Source organism: Leucopleurus acutus (genome assembly GCF_964270905.1).
Source record: "Leucopleurus acutus genome assembly, chromosome: 10".
NCBI lineage: Eukaryota > Metazoa > Chordata > Mammalia > Artiodactyla > Delphinidae > Leucopleurus > Leucopleurus acutus.
The window spans coordinates 73,940,179-73,957,629 of NC_139153.1; the positions used below are offsets into that span (position 1 = coordinate 73,940,179).

General features: G+C 56.2%; 1 protein-coding gene across 1 annotated transcript in view; it reads left to right on the top strand.

Moving 5' to 3' along the window:
• Positions 1-9,579, top strand: part of TMEM63B (transmembrane protein 63B) — a 22,477-nt gene extending 12,898 nt beyond the window's left edge. The window contains exons 11-24 of the mRNA XM_082848130.1: positions 1,531-1,611; positions 2,192-2,315; positions 2,893-3,026; positions 3,107-3,244; positions 3,376-3,529; positions 4,443-4,549; positions 4,784-4,870; positions 5,107-5,172; positions 6,382-6,544; positions 7,229-7,334; positions 8,317-8,484; positions 8,721-8,836; positions 9,003-9,083; positions 9,346-9,579. Of these exons, the coding sequence (XP_082704256.1) occupies positions 1,531-1,611; positions 2,192-2,315; positions 2,893-3,026; positions 3,107-3,244; positions 3,376-3,529; positions 4,443-4,549; positions 4,784-4,870; positions 5,107-5,172; positions 6,382-6,544; positions 7,229-7,334; positions 8,317-8,484; positions 8,721-8,836; positions 9,003-9,083; positions 9,346-9,531 (1,711 nt within the window). The 3' untranslated portion in view covers positions 9,532-9,579. The remainder of the gene's footprint in view (positions 1-1,530; positions 1,612-2,191; positions 2,316-2,892; positions 3,027-3,106; positions 3,245-3,375; positions 3,530-4,442; positions 4,550-4,783; positions 4,871-5,106; positions 5,173-6,381; positions 6,545-7,228; positions 7,335-8,316; positions 8,485-8,720; positions 8,837-9,002; positions 9,084-9,345) is intronic.
• The last annotated feature ends 7,872 nt before the right edge of the window (positions 9,580-17,451 follow it).

Genomic DNA, 17,451 nt, shown 5'->3' on the forward strand with positions numbered 1-17,451 from the left:
TATGAAAATGAGTACGAGGCCATCCAGCTCTCGGGGCATCCGTTGATCCGGTACACTGCCTATGGTACACTTACTGTGTGCTTCATCCCAGGAAGACAAAGAAGAGCCAGGCTTGATCGGTGGGGAGCTCACTGTCCAAGTTGTCTGTTTCAGGGGTCAGTGGGTGATTTTGTTTAGGAAACAGTCTGATTAAAATTAGCGGTCAGCCTATGAGCAGGGGTTGGGGAGACGGCAATTCTAACTGGAGTTTTTAGGGTCGGTACAGTGAGCATTACGGAACAGCCTTTTCATTGACCCATTCATTCCACAGCACAGTGGGTATTTACTGAGCACCTACTATGTGCAGGCTGTTGGCCCAGGCCTGGGTCCGTGGTGCTGAGCAGGACGCAGCCCTTGTCCTTGTGGAGCCCCTGGCTGGCTGTCAGCATCAGGCAGGGTCTGGGGTCCAGGTCTGCAGTCTGTCTGGGTTGGAGGACTGACCCAGCACAATCAGGGGTTATCCTGTGTACAAAATCAGGGAACCTGTGTGGTGGGGATTAGGGGATTAGAGATTAGTCGGGTGAAAATGAGGGCTCAGCCTGCCACAGGGCTAAAGGCCCTTCCGAAGAGGAACCCTAAAATGGTTTGAGCAATAGCAGTGTCTGCGGAAAGGTCTGAAGCCTCCTGGGAAGTGCTTTTCAAGGACCCCATCCCAGATTTAAGTTTCCAAATTCTCGTGTGAGTTTGGTCCATCTTGTTACTTTAGAACCATGTCTCCTGAATCTTTTAACCCTTGGTATTTCCTCTTTAAAAATTAAAAAAAAAGAAAGAAAAAGACAGGGACTCAGTTTAGATTAGGGATTAGGATCAAGGAAACCTGTGTGATCAGGATGAAAAAGGAAGCGCTCCTCCACTTAGCCTGCAAGCATCACTCGAGCCCTGCCAGGTACCAGGCACTGAGAGTCTATCTGGTCAGTCTTAGGTCAAGGTGGGGTTAATCTCGGGTGAGGATTTCAGGGTCAGTATTGGGTCTGGGTTATGGATCAGTTTGGGTCAGGGTAAAGGATCAGTCTCCGGCCAGGGTTAGAGGTCAATCTCGGGTCAGGTTTCAGGATCAACCTCTGGTCGGTCTTGGGCCAGAGATCATTCTGTAGCCCAGGGTTGTGGGTTGGTTGGGGTCAGCTGATGGTCAAGGTTAAGTATTGGACTGTAATCAGGTCTTCTAGGAGCAGGGTTAGGAGAACAACCATGCTAGAAACAGTTTCTCTCAACTTAAAGTTCACAGCCCCAGACAAGAATCAGACCACAGCCGTGGTGTCCCCAGCACCCCGTAGGTATACATGCCCCTGCCTATGTGCGTACACTCCCCCCACTCAGATAAGCACGAGGAGGAATTTCAAAGTTTTATTCTCGGGAACTGTCATTTTTGCAGACTCAGAAAGAGGGAGCTTGCATTGGGGCTGTGTGTCTTGAAGGTGATGGGGTCACGGGGGAAAGTTGGGGGCGGGTGGGCAGGGTCCCTGCAGAGGATGATGGTGGACTGTGTTTCAGGGAGGCCTACCCCAACTGCACAGTTCTGGAAGCCCGCCCATGTTACAACGTGGCTCGCCTGATGTTCCTTGATGCAGAGAGGTAATGGGGCTGGGGGCGGGGGCAACACCCGAGGGCCCCCTGCCCTTTGTGGAGGGCATCTTGGCTGCCACTCAGGAACCTGGCTCCCCTTCCAGGTGTTTCCCGGGACATTTGATTTTCCACGCCTCATGGCATGCAGGATCTTAGTTCCCCAACCAGAGATCGAACCTGTGTCCCCTGCAGTGCAGAGTCTTAACCGCTGGATGGCCAGGGAATTCCCAAGGGGCGTTTGATTTTAATTCACCCCCTGGAGTGCCTGTCAGTTCAGCTCTGGAAAGAGCAAGGCCTGGAGGTTAGAGGAAAGGGGCCCACTGTCCCCACCCTATTTGAGGACATACCCTTCCTCAGCTACAGGGTGGGAAACTTAGGCCAGACTATAGGAAGCACTTCTGCCCCTCAAGGGATGGTGGGGAGACACTGGGCTGGGGACACGCCTGAACTATGCATCCTAAACAAACCAGAAGAGTAAGGTGGCCCCTGTCCTTGGGGAGTGGACTGCGTGACCCCCGAGCTGGGCTACTACCCATCCTCCAGCCACACCCAGTTGGGCAGTAGGTGACCGGGCACCTGGGTCCCACAGGAAGAAGGCCGAGCGGGGAAAGCTTTACTTCACAAACCTCCAAAGCAAGGACAACGTCCCCACCATGATCAACCCCAAGCCCTGCGGCCACCTCTGCTGCTGTGTGGTGCAAGGCTGCGAGCAGGTACGGGGTATCCTGGCCTCAGCTCAGGCCTCAGGGCCCCGAGACTCCTGATGGGTGAGGGGGGAGTTGGAAGGTCCGGGGAGACAGGTCACAGTGAAGAAGGATGCACCCCACGGTGGGGCCCGTCCCACATCCCCAGGAACACGCACACGCACGCACGCCTTGCACATAAATACCCCAAGGTGAAGGACTCCCAGAGGAAGCAAAGCTGGGGTGCGGACCGCAAGCAGGTCCCCATCTGTTCCTGGAAGCCCTAGTCCCATTGTTGGGCTTGCCCCCTATCCCTACAGTGACCACGTTTTCAAACCCCAAATCAGAAGAGGTCAGCCAAGAGGACAGCTTGCTGTATTTACTAGCTCTGTGGCTTTAGGCAAGTTTCTGGACTGCTCCGTGCCTCAGTTTCCTCGTCTGTAGGACACAGCTACTTGTCCCCACCTCCCAGTGTAGTTGTGAGGATACGCGAGTGGACGGAGAGCTTAAAGCAGTGCCTGGGCTGCAGTCAGCTCTGGGCAGTGCCCGCTGGGGGCTGCAGGGACCGGCGGCTCTGACCAGGGCCCTGCCTCACCCGACCTGGCAGGTGGAGGCCATCGAGTACTACACGAAGCTGGAGCAGAAGCTGAAGGAGGACTACAAGCGGGAGAAGGAGAAAGTGAACGAGAAGCCTCTCGGCATGGCTTTCGTCACCTTCCACAATGAGACCATCACCGCCATGTGAGCTCCACCCACCCGCCCCAGCCCCTAGGGACTAGCCAGGGCTCCAGGTCCCAGGTAACCGTGCCCCCCTCCCCCAGCATCCTGAAGGACTTCAACGTGTGTAAGTGCCAGGGCTGCGCCTGCCGCGGGGAGCCCCGCTCCTCCTCCTGCAGCGAGTCCCTGCACATCTCCAACTGGACTGTGTCTTACGCCCCTGACCCCCAGAACATCTACTGGTGAGCAAAGGGGGATTGCGGGGTGGCTTCCTGGGGCCGGCGTGGGCTCCAGTGGGGAGAGGGAGGCCCTAGGTGTCGCTGGGGAAGGATCAGACGTCCAGCCCTGGAGTGACGCCTCCGGACCTTCCCAGGGAGCACCTCTCCATCCGTGGCTTCATCTGGTGGCTGCGCTGCCTGGTCATCAATGTCGTCCTTTTCATCCTCCTCTTCTTCCTCACCACCCCGGCCATCATCATCACCACCATGGACAAGTTCAATGTCACCAAGCCCGTGGAGTACCTCAATGTAAGGCCCACACCCCGACCCTCCACACTGTGTCCCCAAACGCAGATACCAGGCCCCAAATCCCTCCTGGCAGCGGCAGGCGGGGGGTGGACCACATGCCCTCCAGTCCAGCTCCTGCTCCACTTTTCTAGCCCAGCCCCGCTAAGAAGGTCCCACACGACCATGGGCTGCAAACCCCTCTGTGCACTTCCCTTGGGCTCCCTGCCAGCTTCCCCCTAGGAGAGGCCTAGAGGGGCTCTGAGGGAAGAGAGAGCCTGGGTCCATTCCAAACTGATCATGTGACCTTGAACAAGGTCCTTCTCCAAATCCCTCGGTCTCTCCAACCAAAGAGTGAAGGGTCAGACCAGACCCTTGGCTTCCAAACTTGGATTCTGATGGCCTTCATCAAAAGGAATCTTACATGAAACCCAATGTAGGAAAGCGAGGCCGCTCAGATGGCGATGGGTGTGGGGGCATTTCTGCTGCTCTCCTCTCGCCTCTTTTGCAAACCTCCTTGGAACCTCAAAGTTCATGAGAAGGCACTTTGTAAATCATTGAGTGATGATAGCATAATAGATAAGCCCCAGGCTGCCTGGGTTCAAATCCCCCCCTACCCACTGCTTACTAGCTAATTTATTGACTCTCATTTTGCTTCAGTTTACTCATCTGTAAAATGGGGTAATATCATTCATGTAAGAATTAATACATGAAAAGTACAGGATCAGTAGGTGTTCAGAGATGCTAACTACTAATATTATTCATGCTGGGATTGTACATATGGCCCTGGCCCCCAGATGTTCTGGACTTCTGACATGAGGTCCTGAGCGCTGGGGGGGCCCAGGGCTCACTGGGGGAGGGGGCAGGTAAGCAAAGCAAGCTGGGCCCACTAGACTGCCCCCACCTGACACATTCTGCCCCCCTCTGCCCTTTGCAGAACCCCATCATCACCCAGTTCTTCCCCACCCTGCTGTTGTGGTGCTTCTCGGCCCTGCTCCCCACCATCGTCTACTACTCTGCCTTCTTTGAAGCCCACTGGACACGGTGAGACACCCCCTACACACACACCACGCCTCACTGTGGTCCTCCTGGGCGCACACCCTCTGCCCTCAGGCTCCCTGCTCTGAGCAGTCCCAGAACTGGCAAGGGAGGGATGGTGACCAGCATCCTCACCTGGGGAAGCCCCCCTCCTTCCCTCCTGGGACATCATACGAGCTGGGGGAGCAGGCATGGGGGCTGGCTCATCTGACCTCTGCCCCCCCATGTCCCCCGCCCCAGCTCCGGGGAGAACAGGACCACCATGCACAAGTGCTACACCTTCCTCATCTTCATGGTGCTGCTGCTGCCCTCGCTGGGACTGAGCAGGTGGGTTTCGGAGGAGGGGATAGGAGCTGGGGTCCGGGATTGCCCGAGGGGGAGGGGGAGCTCAGGCTCCCACCTCCTCTACAGAGCCGGGGGGGGCCCATGTCTGGGGGGATCCCCAGAGCTTGTGGATGGGCCTCGCCCTCCCCTGGTGTTCTGGGCCATTCCAGCTGCCCCACACCTCCCCTCTCCTCTCTTCCCCTCTCCTCTCCTCCCCTCCCCTCTCCTCTCCTCTCCAGCCTGGACCTCTTCTTCCGCTGGCTCTTTGACAAGAAATTCTTAGCTGAGGCAGCTATTCGGTTTGAGTGAGTGACCGGGGTCCCCAGGGAAGGAGACCAGATGGTGGGGGTGGCTGTTCCCCCATGGGATGGTGCAACAAAGCTCCCACGCCTGCAGCGGGGAGGAGGAGGGGGCTTATATCACAGTCAGGGCCATCCCAAAGGTTGCCCCACGGGCTGTCTTGGGTGTATACATGGGACGTCCCGGGGTCAGTGTTGGGAACCTCTCTGGATTCTGAGGTCACCCCCGAGGTGTATTTGGGGCTTTGGGGCCCACACTTGGGGGGTTTCTATGGTGGGCTTTGGGGCTTGTATCCTGGGACTAACCATGGGAGTCGAGCTTCACCCGGGTGGTTTGGAGAGGTCTATGGTGGGATCTTGGTTGTACTGTGGGAGTGACATGGGGGTTCCTGGAGGTATCCCTGAAGGTCTCTGGAGGCACACCTTTGAGTATCTATGGAAGGCTCTCGGGCTCACACCTAAGAGTGCCTATGGGGGGCTCTGGGGCTCACACTTTGGGCTGTTTCTGGGGCACAAGTTCTGGGAACACCTCTGAAGTCTCGGGCTGTCATCCAGTTGTGCCTCTGCAGTTCTCTGGGAATCGCACCTTCCCCGGGAATCCCTGGGAGGGGGTCTTGGGGGACACGAACCTTGGCTGTTTTTGTGGGCACCAGCTCTAGGGGTCTTGCTCTAGGCCATCTGTGGTAACCTTGGGCTCACACTTGGGGTGTCATGGGTACTGACAAAGGCCCCTGGGCTTCCCCCTCTGAAGATCTCTGGGGTAGGTTCTCTGGAGCTTCAGTTCTGGAGGGGTCCGAGGCTCACACTCCGGAGGTGACTCTGGGTTAAGGTCTAAGGCAGGGAGCCTTCTGGGTATTGCTGGGGGTCTTTGGGGTCACGGGGGGTTGGGGGGAGCCTCCGGCATCACACCCTGGACACTGGTGGCCTTAGGGGTCTCAAGCACTCTCTCCGGGGGTCTTTATGGGGCACAAGTTCTAGGGGTGCCTCTGGGCTCACTCACGCTGAAGGGGTCTGGGGCTGACTTTGGAGGCATCTGTGGACTCTGGCGTCTGCCTCTGGGGTTCACACTCGGGGCACTGGGACACAGGTGCTTTGAGGGCTGACCTGAAAGGTCCACGTGGAAGAAGGCACGTTGGGGGTGCTGGCACGCTGGCAGTGGGCAGGGGGCCACCGGGTCCCCCAAGGGTGCAGAGTTGGAGCACCCGGTGCCCGCAGGTGCGTGTTCCTGCCGGACAACGGCGCGTTCTTCGTGAACTACGTCATTGCCTCAGCCTTTATCGGCAACGCCATGGACCTGCTGCGCATCCCGGGCCTGCTCATGTATATGATCCGGCTCTGCCTGGCGCGCTCGGCCGCCGAGAGGCGCAACGTGAAGCGGGTAGGGCCACCCGGGGCAGCCGCGGTCCGCACAGCGCCCCCTAGTGGGCCCAACCAGAGACAGTGGCCGCCGTGCTAGAGTGTGGGGGCGCCCGGGTTGCTGAGACTTGGACAGCGAGTTCCGTGGCCCTGGGTTACCCTCTTCCCATCTGGGGCCTCAGTTTTCCCATGTGTACAGTGACAGGTTGACACAGCTAACCCTGTAGGCCCCCGCCAGTTCTGACAGTCTAGTGTTCTGTGATGGGGGTTGGGGAGGTCTGGGTCTAGACCTAAGGTCCCTCTGCCCTCACCCCACACGAGGGCTCTGGGCATCCCATTCCCAAGCCCACCAACCTGCCAGCCCCTCCTGCCTCGAAGGCGCCTCCTAATGCCCCATCACTGCGCCCACCCTGACCTCCATCTCAGCCACAGCCCCTCTCTCCATCGGCTTTGCCCTGCCCTGCCCTGGACATTGGGTGCCTTTTCCCCCTGGCTTCTTTCCTGGCCCCCTCCCACTTCCCACCTGCCCTGAGCCCCTGCAGAGCGCCCCGCCGCTCCCGAGCTACCCTCCCGCCCATCTCGCCCCCTGCCCTGAGCCCCTGCAGGCCGCCCCGCCGCTCCTGAGCTACCCTCCCGCCCATCTCCCCCCTGCCCTGAGCCCCTGCAGGCCGCTCCCGAGCTACCCTCCCGCCCGTCTCCCCCCCAGCATCAGGCCTACGAGTTCCAGTTTGGCGCAGCCTACGCTTGGATGATGTGCGTCTTCACGGTGGTCATGACCTACAGTATCACCTGCCCCATCATCGTGCCCTTCGGTAGGCACCGCCGCGCCGGGACCTGGGCCCTGCTCGGGGGGACCCAGGACCTCTCCCGCTCCACTCTAGCAAGACAGGCCACCCGAGTGGACAGGGCCCTGGCTGGGAGACCGGCCCCTCGGGCCTCCCGCCCGGTCCCTGGCTCAGTCTGGGGCTCGGCCAGGGGGGAGGAGGGGAAAAGCCGTCTCAGCTCAGGCCGGAATCAGCTGGTGTGCTGGGCCCCTGGGCCAAGTCTCCCCAACACAGCCATGTTTGCTCACACCAGTGCTTTCACTCGGGTGGATATACTTGGACACACATCGCGTGCCCACTGAGGTGTACACACACACACACAGTCCTACACAGAATCCAGGGGCACACTTGTACACAGCCCCGTAAACTCAGGAAAGACCTTTGGGTTTCAGCGTGGTCCTTACTACTCATGGAAATACCCTGCTGTAGCTGTACCATGTGACCTGGGCAAGTCCCTCTTCCTTCTGAAGAAATTTAGCAAAGTTTCTCTTCCCCCCAATTATCACCCCCACTGGTGGCCTCTCCTTTCCCCCCACTAACATCCTAACCCCTCACCACCCTCCCTGGTTACTGAAGGCTTCAGACTCCCAAACTAACCACCTTGTCCTCATTTGAAATTTCCCATCCCCTCAACCTCCAGGAAAATGGAACTCGCCACCTAATTTATACTCATCTGTTTAAGGGCAGAGATAGGAAGAATGATATGGGTTTTAAGAGGATGCTTGCTGACCCAGACAAATGGATTTCTAATAGTAGAATTCCTAGGGAGGGGCTGCAGAGTGAAGGGGTTGAAGCAGTGGAAGCTGAGGTTCTGTGGTCCTGCGAGGGGCTTGGGGCTCTATTCTCTACTGGGCCTGGGGCAGAAGAAGGGGGACCAGCCCTTCAGTGACCTCAAAAGGCCCAGGACAACCCGTGACAGACACACAAAGGTCCGGCAGCTCGAGGTCAGGGCCCATGTGGCTTCCCCCAGGGCTCATGTACATGCTGCTGAAGCACCTGGTAGACAGGTACAACCTCTACTACGCCTACCTGCCGGCCAAGCTGGACAAGAAGATCCACTCAGGGGCTGTGAACCAGGTGGTTGCTGCACCCATCCTGTGCCTCTTCTGGCTCCTCTTCTTCTCCACCATGCGTACGGGTGAGGGCCGCCGCCCACCCTCGGGGACCAGCGTGGGCGGTGGGCAGAGGAGACTCCCGCCAGCGTCGAGGCAGAGCCGGCCACGGGAGGCCACGAGGGCCGGGGGTCACAGGCCCGGGGCCTGGGAGAGGCCCCAGCATATGCGAGTGTGGGAGTGCGTTCAGAGGGGGCAAAGCCCGTGGGACGGGGACCCGGAGGAGAGGTAACGGCCCTTTCTCTGCCCGCCCCGACACCAGGGTTTCTAGCCCCCACGTCCATGTTCACATTCGTGGTCCTGGTCATCACCATTGTCATCTGTCTCTGCCACGTCTGCTTCGGACACTTCAAATACCTCAGTGCCCACAACTACAAGGTGTGGGGCAAGGGGGGCAGGGAGGTGGCCGAGGGCAGAGTCTCAGCAGGGTGGGGCTGGGGGATTGGGAGCTGAGGGCAGGGATGCCAAGAGAGAGTAGGGTCGTGATTATGGCTGAGGGCCAGGGCATTCCCCCCATTGCTTGACTCGTTCTGGGCCCCTCAAGATTGAGCACACGGAGACAGATACCGTGGACCCCAGAAGCAATGGACGGCCCCCCAGTGCTGCCGCTGTCCCCAAATCTGCGGTGAGTGCCCTGCTCTGTGGCCAAGTGTGGGGAAGAGCCTCTGGTGGAGATCCAGCCCCAAAGCTGGGTGTGCCGTTAGGAAAGGGAAGCCTGTTCCAGACCCCGGGCCGGGAGGGATCTGGCTTTAGCAGCTGGGGGCTGCCCCACCCCGCCCTAGGAAGAGGGTCACCGCCCCTCCCCTCACAGGCCATGAGGTCCCCCCTCACCCCTTCCCCACGAGGGGCAGCTGTCGACCCTCACCCCCACCCTTCTCCCCCTTCAGAAATACATCGCTCAGGTGCTGCAGGACCCAGAAGTTGATGGGGATGGGGGTCCTGGGAGCTCAGGGGACGAGCCCCCGTCATCCTCATCCCAAGATGAGGACCTGCTGATGCCGCCTGACGGCCTCACGGACACAGACTTCCAGTCTTGTGAGGACAGCCTCATAGAGAATGAGATTCACCAGTAAGGGGAGGGAGGGCCCTGGAGGCCACGCCCTGCCCCCACCCACCCCGCCCCCCCACGGACACTAAAACGCTAATAATTTATTAGATCTAAAGCCCCTTCCTTCCCCATCCCCTGCTTTCATTAAGGTATTTAAACCTGGGGATTTCACCGCTCTCCCCCACCATGGAGGGAGGGAGGGAACCCCCCAACCTCAGTGAGGAGAGCCCCGAGCCGGCCCCGGGGCAAAGAGGGGTGTGGACAAGGTTCCCCCCAGATCAGTGCCCCCCTGGGCTAGTAGTATGATCAGGAAAGGGTTAATAAGAGCCAAGGGGGATACTGGCTGGAGACCTGCTGGGGCAGGTGGATCAGGGGCTGCCCCTCCAGTTCTTGCCTCCCTCCCCCCACCAGGTCCCCCTGCGATCTAGCACTCCAGGGAAGTGGAGCCTCCAGCCCCTAAGGGGTTGCATGAGAGGAGGGGGTGCGGAGCGGGAGGAAGAGTCAGGCCCCAAGCCAGGGGGGGTGACCTGGGGGTGGGGGGTGGGCGTGGCTGACACTGGAAAATGGGGTTTTGCACTGTTGTTTTTTTTTTTTTTTTTTTCCCTTTAAAATAAAAATGGAAAGAAAAACTCCAAGGCAGGTGTCTGATTTGCGCTGCTGCCCTGGACACGTGGCTGGCATCCGACCACCCTCTGTTGGTCTGGAGGACCTATGAGGTCAGCACCCCCATGTGACCTGGGCAAGAGACTTCTTGTGTGGAGCCCCAGTTTCTCCATCAGGGAGAGGAGAGAGTAGCAAGAGGGGCCTGCTATAGTCACAGTGCCAGCCTCTCCACCACCCTCCCCCTACGTCCCTGTCACCTCTGCCTCTACCCCCTGCCCTGAGGAAATCGTGGGACCACTCAGAATGAGGAACAGGGACATGGGCGCACACTCTGAATTGCTGAGATCCACACAAATGGGACAGAGATTCAGGGGAGAAAGGCCGTGCAGAGCCACAAGTTCCGCACTGGTCCAGGAAGGCTTCCTGGAGGGGGACGATCCCAGGACAGCTGCTTCCAGAGAGGCAGCTGCTCTGGAGGGGGAGAGGCAAGAAAATAGGGCCACGGTAGTCGACCAAACACTGTCATTATTATTTGTTGTCATTGTTGATGCAATTTATTGAGTGGTTATTATGTGCCTGGAATTACACTAAGTGACTTCTATGCTTTTTAAAGCATTTCCTCCTCAGAGCTGTCTGTGATGTCAGGCGTGGGTTTGCTGTGAGAGTCACATGAGATAATATATGTCTAGTGCTCACTGGGCCCAGTGCCCAGCACATGGTAAACACCCCATAAACGTCAACTGTAATTAATACTATGCTCATTAATAGTACCTACAAAGCAGGTATGGTTTTCCTCTTTGTATGAGTGAGGACACAGGCTCAGGGAGGGTATGGGGTTTGCCCAAGGATGCCAGCCTGGGAGGGATCTCGGAGAGGTTCTCCTGAGGGAGACTGGAGAGGGAGGGAGACTGGAAAGGGAGGGTCTCCAGACCCTCCAGTTCAAGTCTGATCCATCCTCTAACATCCAACTCAAATTCACTTTCTAAGAAATTTCCTGTGACCATTGTAGCCCACCCTCCAGAGGCCTGCAGAGTATACAGCGTGTATAACAGGAGCCAGACGACCTGGACTCCAGTCCTGGTTCTGCCGCCCGCTTGCTGTGCATCCCCAGGGGAGCCACCTCTCCTCTCTGGACCTGTTTCCGTATCAGTAAACTCAGGGAGCATGACCAGGTGACCCCCTAAGGCCCTGGAGCATCCTCCTGCCCACCTGCCACCCACCGCCCACTGCAGAAAACAAGAAAGAGAGTCAAAGAACTCCCAGAAGGGAGGGGAGACTCAGAGGAGGCGGAGAAGGAGGAAGAAGCAGGTACCCCAAAGGCCTGCAGACGGTCGGCAAGAAACGGCCAACAGTGGGGACAGCAAACAGAAAAGCCTGATAAAAATCACCCGGATGTCCTGTGTGTCAGATCCGCAGTCTTGGGAAATGTGGACCCCAGGGGGCAGGCATCCCGAAGTCCCAGGGCTGGAGTTGCTGCCGAGCTAAGGGCAGGGGAGCAGAGAGCCAGCTGGTGGATGGGCAGAAATTGGCTGAGTTTCCAGCAGGGAGCACACATAGCAGTCCCCGGAGGCCACAAACTGCAGCCTCACCCTTCCTCCGTCAAACCATCCTGAGGACCTACTGTGCACCGGTGACACAGTGAGGAGCAAGGCTGCCTCCTGGGCACCCACAGCCGAGGGCACGACAAGCCAGACAGAGATGGGAGCGCTTGCCAGGGCCAGCACTGTTCTTAGCACTTTCTATGAGTGAACTACAGGCAGACCGCAGAGACACTGGGGTTTCTGTGCCAGGCCCGCCACAATAAAGCAAATATCGCAATAAAGCAAGTCAGACGAATTTTGGGGTTTCCCAGCGCACATAAAAGTTACGTTTACACTGTAGTCTATTCATGTGCAATAGCGTCATGTCTCAAAAAATGTACATACCTTAATTTAAAAATACTTTATTGCAAAATATGCTAGCCATCATCTGAGACTTCAGCAAGTTGTACTCTTTTTGCTGGTGGTAAGTTCTAAATACTAAAATGTGACCCAAAGACACTAGGTGAGCAACTGCTGTTGGAAATATGGCCCCGGTAGGCTTGCCTGATTGACACAGAGTTGCCACAAACCTTCAATTTGTAAAAAATGCAATGTCTTCGAAGCACAATACAATGAGATGGGCCTGTAATGGAGTCCTCAGAGGTGCCCTATTGCAAATTTATAGATGAGAAGCGTGAGGCCCATGGCCGAGATGTCTCTTGCCCCAGGTAACGCAACCTGTACACAGTGGAGCTAGGACAGGGTGAAAAAAATCTTAGGATGTTATGGGAGCTTAAAGGCAGGACATCTTGCCTCATTCAAACATTTTAGTGTTCGGCTGAGAAAGTTGACATGGAGAGTGATGACTCAAGGGCCCACAATTAGGCCAAAATGACTGGTGTGGTACCAGACACCTTCCCCCAGGGTCATGGAGTTAAGCCAGAAACACCCCCATCACCTGCTCTAACCATGCCAAGAAGAATGTTGTGGGTTGAATTGCATCCCCCAAAAAGATTTGTTGAAATCCTAATCCCCAATACCTCAGCATGTGCCTTCGTTTGGAAAGAGGGTCATTGCAGAACTAATAAGATAGGGTCATGCTGGTCCCACTACTGGGCATATACCCAGAGAAACCATAATTCAAAAAGATACATGCACCCCAATGTTCATTGCAGCACTATTTACAATAGCCAGGTCATGGAAGCAACTGAAATGCCCCTCGACAGACGAATGGATAAAGAAGATGTACATATATACAATGAAATATTAGTCATAAAAAGGAACAAAATTGGGTCATTTGTAGAGACATGGATGGATCTAGAGACTGTCATACAGACTGAAGTAAGTCAGAAAGAGAAAAACAAATATCGTATATTAACGCACATATGTGGAACCTAGAAAAATGGTACAGATGAACCGGTTTGCAGGGCAGAAATTGAGACACAGATATAGAGAACAAACGTATGGACACCAAGCGGGGAAAGCCATTGAGGTGTGTGTGTGTGTGTGTGTGTGTGTGTGTGTGATGAATTGGGCGATTGGGATTGACATATATACACTAATATGTATAAAATGGATAACTAATAAGAACCTGCTGTATAAAAAATAAATTAAAATTTTTTAAAAAGATAGGGTCATGCTGGAAAAGGGTGGGTCCCTAATCCAATTCAACTGGTGCCTTTATAAGAATAGGAGACAGACACAGAGAAGGCCATGTGAAGACACAGAGATGCACAGGAAGGACGCCATATCAGTGGCTTCTGGAAACGAGGAGGCTCTCAAGATAAAGAGGTCTGGTTGGGGTGTCAGAGATAGCCCCTTCCTGGCAACCCTGGGCGGAAGAAGAGGGTCTCAGTCTTATCCTGACGGGATGATACGGTGAGGACAGCCAGCCTCGTGGTGACCTCCAGAGTGCGGGTGCTGGGTCTCCTGTCCCCACAGGGAGATGGCCCTTGGACTGGTGGGTGGGGACCAGGCAGATGGAAGGGGCCAGCTTAGCGACAGCACCAGCTTGTGGGAGGACAAGTGGGAAGGAGGCAGCTGTTAAAAACGTGCCACTGGACTTCCCTGGTGGCGCAGTGGTTAAGAATCCGCCTGCCAATGAGGGGACACAGGTTCGAGCCCTGGTCCGGGAAGATCCCATGTGTGGCGGAGCAGCGAAGCCCGTGCGCCACAACTACTGAGCCTGCGCCCTAGAGCCCGCGAGCCACAACTACTGAAGCCCGCACGCCTAGAGCCCATGCTCCGCAACAAGAGAAGCCACTGCAGTGAGAAGCCCGCGCACCACAACGAAGCGTAGACCCTGCTCGCCACAACTAGAGAAAGCTCACGTACAGCAACGAAGACCCAACGCAGCCAAAAATAATAAATAAATTAAAAAACAAAAACAAAAACGTGCCACTGGGGCTTCCCTGGTGGCGCAGTGGTTGAGAGTCCCCAGTCTGGGAAGATCCCACATGCCGCGGAGCGGCTGGGCCCGTGAGCCACGGCCGCTGAGCCTGCGCGTCCGGAGCCTGTGCTCCGCAACGGGAGAGGCCACAACAGTGAGGCCCGCGTACCGCAAAAAAAAAACCAAAAACAAAAAAAGGTGCCACTGACCTAGGAATCCCACTGCAGTTGGAGAGTTCTGGGTGGGGGTGGGAGTCCTCCGGCCCCTCCCCCCAGAACCTTCAACTGTCAAGCACCATGCGAGCCACCAGCATGCTGCACTCCCCAGGTAGGCGTTGATGGGGTTTGTCCCACCCCTGTCCCTGGCAGACTAGGACCTCCCCCCAGGGAAGGGGCTGTGTCCCCTTGAGGGTGACTTCTCCATCAGACTGGGTGCTCCTGCGGCGCAGGAGCTAGGCCTCTTCCTCAGCTGGTTTGGGAAAGAAAGGGCCACGGATGGTCAGACCTGCAGGAGCCCAACCTCGTCACCACTGAGAGTTTGGAGTCGGGGAGAGGAGGGGGACCAGCCACCGCACTGTCACAGCCACCTGGGAAACAGGCTTGTGTGAAGGAAGCCCCCGTGGCCATGGCCGTGGCTGTTAGAGAAATAAGGGGCACCCTAGGCCCAGCCTCCAGGCTTCTTGGGAAGTGCAGGCCGAAGGGGAGGCCCCAAGCCCAGTCTAGACAACATCTTTGTTTGCTCTCTGCTCTGGAAATTAAGCTGTCCCTAAATCTACAGGTCCCCAGTCTGATGGGGGAAGACAAGGCACGCCCTGTCTCGTCCAAAAATCGTCCTATACATTCACGCCTTGTTTTCACATATTGCTCTAGCAAACTGCCTGTCCTTCCCACAGCCAGCCTTGTCTGTCTGTCTGTCTCAGCTTGCCCATGCCCCTGGCCCTGAGACATTCTGGGAGATAACTGTGGTGAAGTGTGTGTGTGTGTGTGTGTGTGTGTGTGAGTCCTCCCTGCCAGCCACTGAGTCAGAAGCGCAGACCCGGCCGACGGAGTATGCAGGACCTTAGGCAGGTTTGGAGTCAGCACGGTGAGCAACCACTCCTCAGCTGGGTGATGGTCCGGGGACGGACGGCTCCCGGAACATGAGGGAGGTGACATTTAACCCTCATCGCCTGCCTTGGTCTGCCCTCAGATGTTCTCCAATTTTCTTAGACACCAGCACCTTCTGTGGTCCTTCCAGAACCCCTGGAGAGCTCGGCATGTTCACTCCTGGGGGTTCCCTCACCGTGCGGGGTCTTGGGCCATTCACTTAGTCCAGGTTTCTCACCCTCCACACTCTTGACATTCGGGGGCAGGATAATTCTTTGCTGTAAGGTCTGTCCTGTGCACTGTGGGATGTTTAGCAGCGTCCCGGCCTCTACCCACTGGATGCCAGTAGCTCCCACACCCCAGTCCCCTGTTAGGACAATGAAAAATGTCTCCAGACATCGCCAAGTGTTCCCTGGGGATGCGATCACCCCCCACCCCTCGGTGAGAACCGCTGACTTACCTTCTCTGGGCGGGCCCTGGGTCGGCTGGCAACATGGGGTGAGGACCCAGCAGTGAAACAAAACAAGTTCTGGATTCTCTTCTCTCTTAGGGATGTTCTTTGTCCTTCCTCTCAGGACCCTGTCCTTATGCTCATTAAATCCTGTGACAGAGGGGTATGCAGGGGGCTATGTGATCCTGCTAGGAGCTCAATAAATACTAACTAGTTGACCAGCCAGATCAGCGGGGAGAAGACAACTAACATTGTCTGAGCACCTATGGAACACCTGTCTTTTTCATGTATGTTGCATTATTTAATCCTGATACATACTTCAAGATAGGATATAGCAACCTCTTCATGCAAATGAGGAAACCAAGGCTCAGAGATGTAAAGCAACTTGCCCAAGGTCACACAGCTACCCACTCTGGCTTGGTGCAGCCCAGGGCACTAGCTCTGCTAAAGAGAAATAAGCTACCTCCTGACCCCTTTTCCAACACCATCCTCAACCTCTCCTCCCAGCCCAGGGAAGGAGCTTAAGAAAGGCCATCTAGAGGCTGTAGTAAGATGGAAGAAGGGCTGGTCCCAGACCTGCTGACCATTTGTCCTTCTCTCCAGCACAGCCTCTGCCCCTCCACCGAGGCTCCCTCCCTGAAAGGGAGTAAGGGTAATGGGTGAGAGCATGGATCAGCCTGCCTAGGTGTGACCCTGACTCTGCTGCCAGCCAGGTGTGCAGCCTTGAGGAAGTTCAGCCTGTGTGCCTCAGTTTCTCCCTCTGAAGCAGGGAGACGATAATAATAAACCTAACTAACAGGGCTGTTGTGAGGATTCAATGAGTTAATGCACATAAAGTGCTTAGAGCCATGCAGGCATGCGCTGAGTCCTCAAACTCTGTTAATTACTATTACTTTTACAAATGCTGTGTAAGTGCTAGTTACTTTCATAACTGAGGGAGGATTCCTACCATCTTCTCATCACGAGCCACAGGCTTTATGGAAGAAGCAAAGGATGGGATTCCAAGTTTTTCTTCAGCAAACTCACCCTAATCCTTACAGCCAATGAAATTTTCTTAGTGGGGGCCAGAAGCCTCCAGGCCTCAGGGACCCCAAGGGACCCCAGAGAGACCTCTCTGCTGTAGCCAAGACCTTTGTCATTCCCTGCACCAACACTCTGGCTTTCCTGGGCTGAGCTGGGCCCTTTTTGGTCCCCAGCCCAAGCATGGCCTGTGGACAGTGCTGGACTGGAGTCTGCAGGTCCCACCATTTACTGGGCACCTGCTAGGGGACTCCCCCTAATGGATGGGGGTGTCCCAGGGATGAACCACACGCCCACCCATTCCTTTCACAGATTGTTATTGGACCCTCTTCCTGTGGGAGAAACTGAGATACACCGACCTCCTCCCTACGGAAGCTGCCAAGAACATCCTTCAAAATATTTTTTTTTTTTTGCGGTACGCGGGCCTCTCACTGTTGTGGCCTCTCCTGTTGCGGAGCACAGGCTCCGGACGCGCAGGCTCAGCGGCCATGGCTCACGGGTCCAGCCGCCCCGCGGCATGTGGGATCTTCCCGGACCGGGGCACGAACCCGCGTCCCCTGCATCGGCAGGCGGACTTTCAACCACTGAGCCACCAGGGAAGCCCCAAAATATTTATTGATCACCTACTATGTACACAATACAGCAGCAGGAATACAGCAGCAAACAAAACAGACCAAAATCCCTGCCTGCGTGAGCATTCATTCTATGAGGGAGGCAACCAGTAAACAAAATACATGTGGAGCTAGAGTGGAACAGGGAGTTGGGGAGTGGGGCAGGAGAGAGAAAACATAGATTTGCAAACATAGATGAAAAATTACTACTGTCAAAAAAAAAAAATTACTACTGTCTGCAAAGCAGACAGTCACTCATTCGTCCC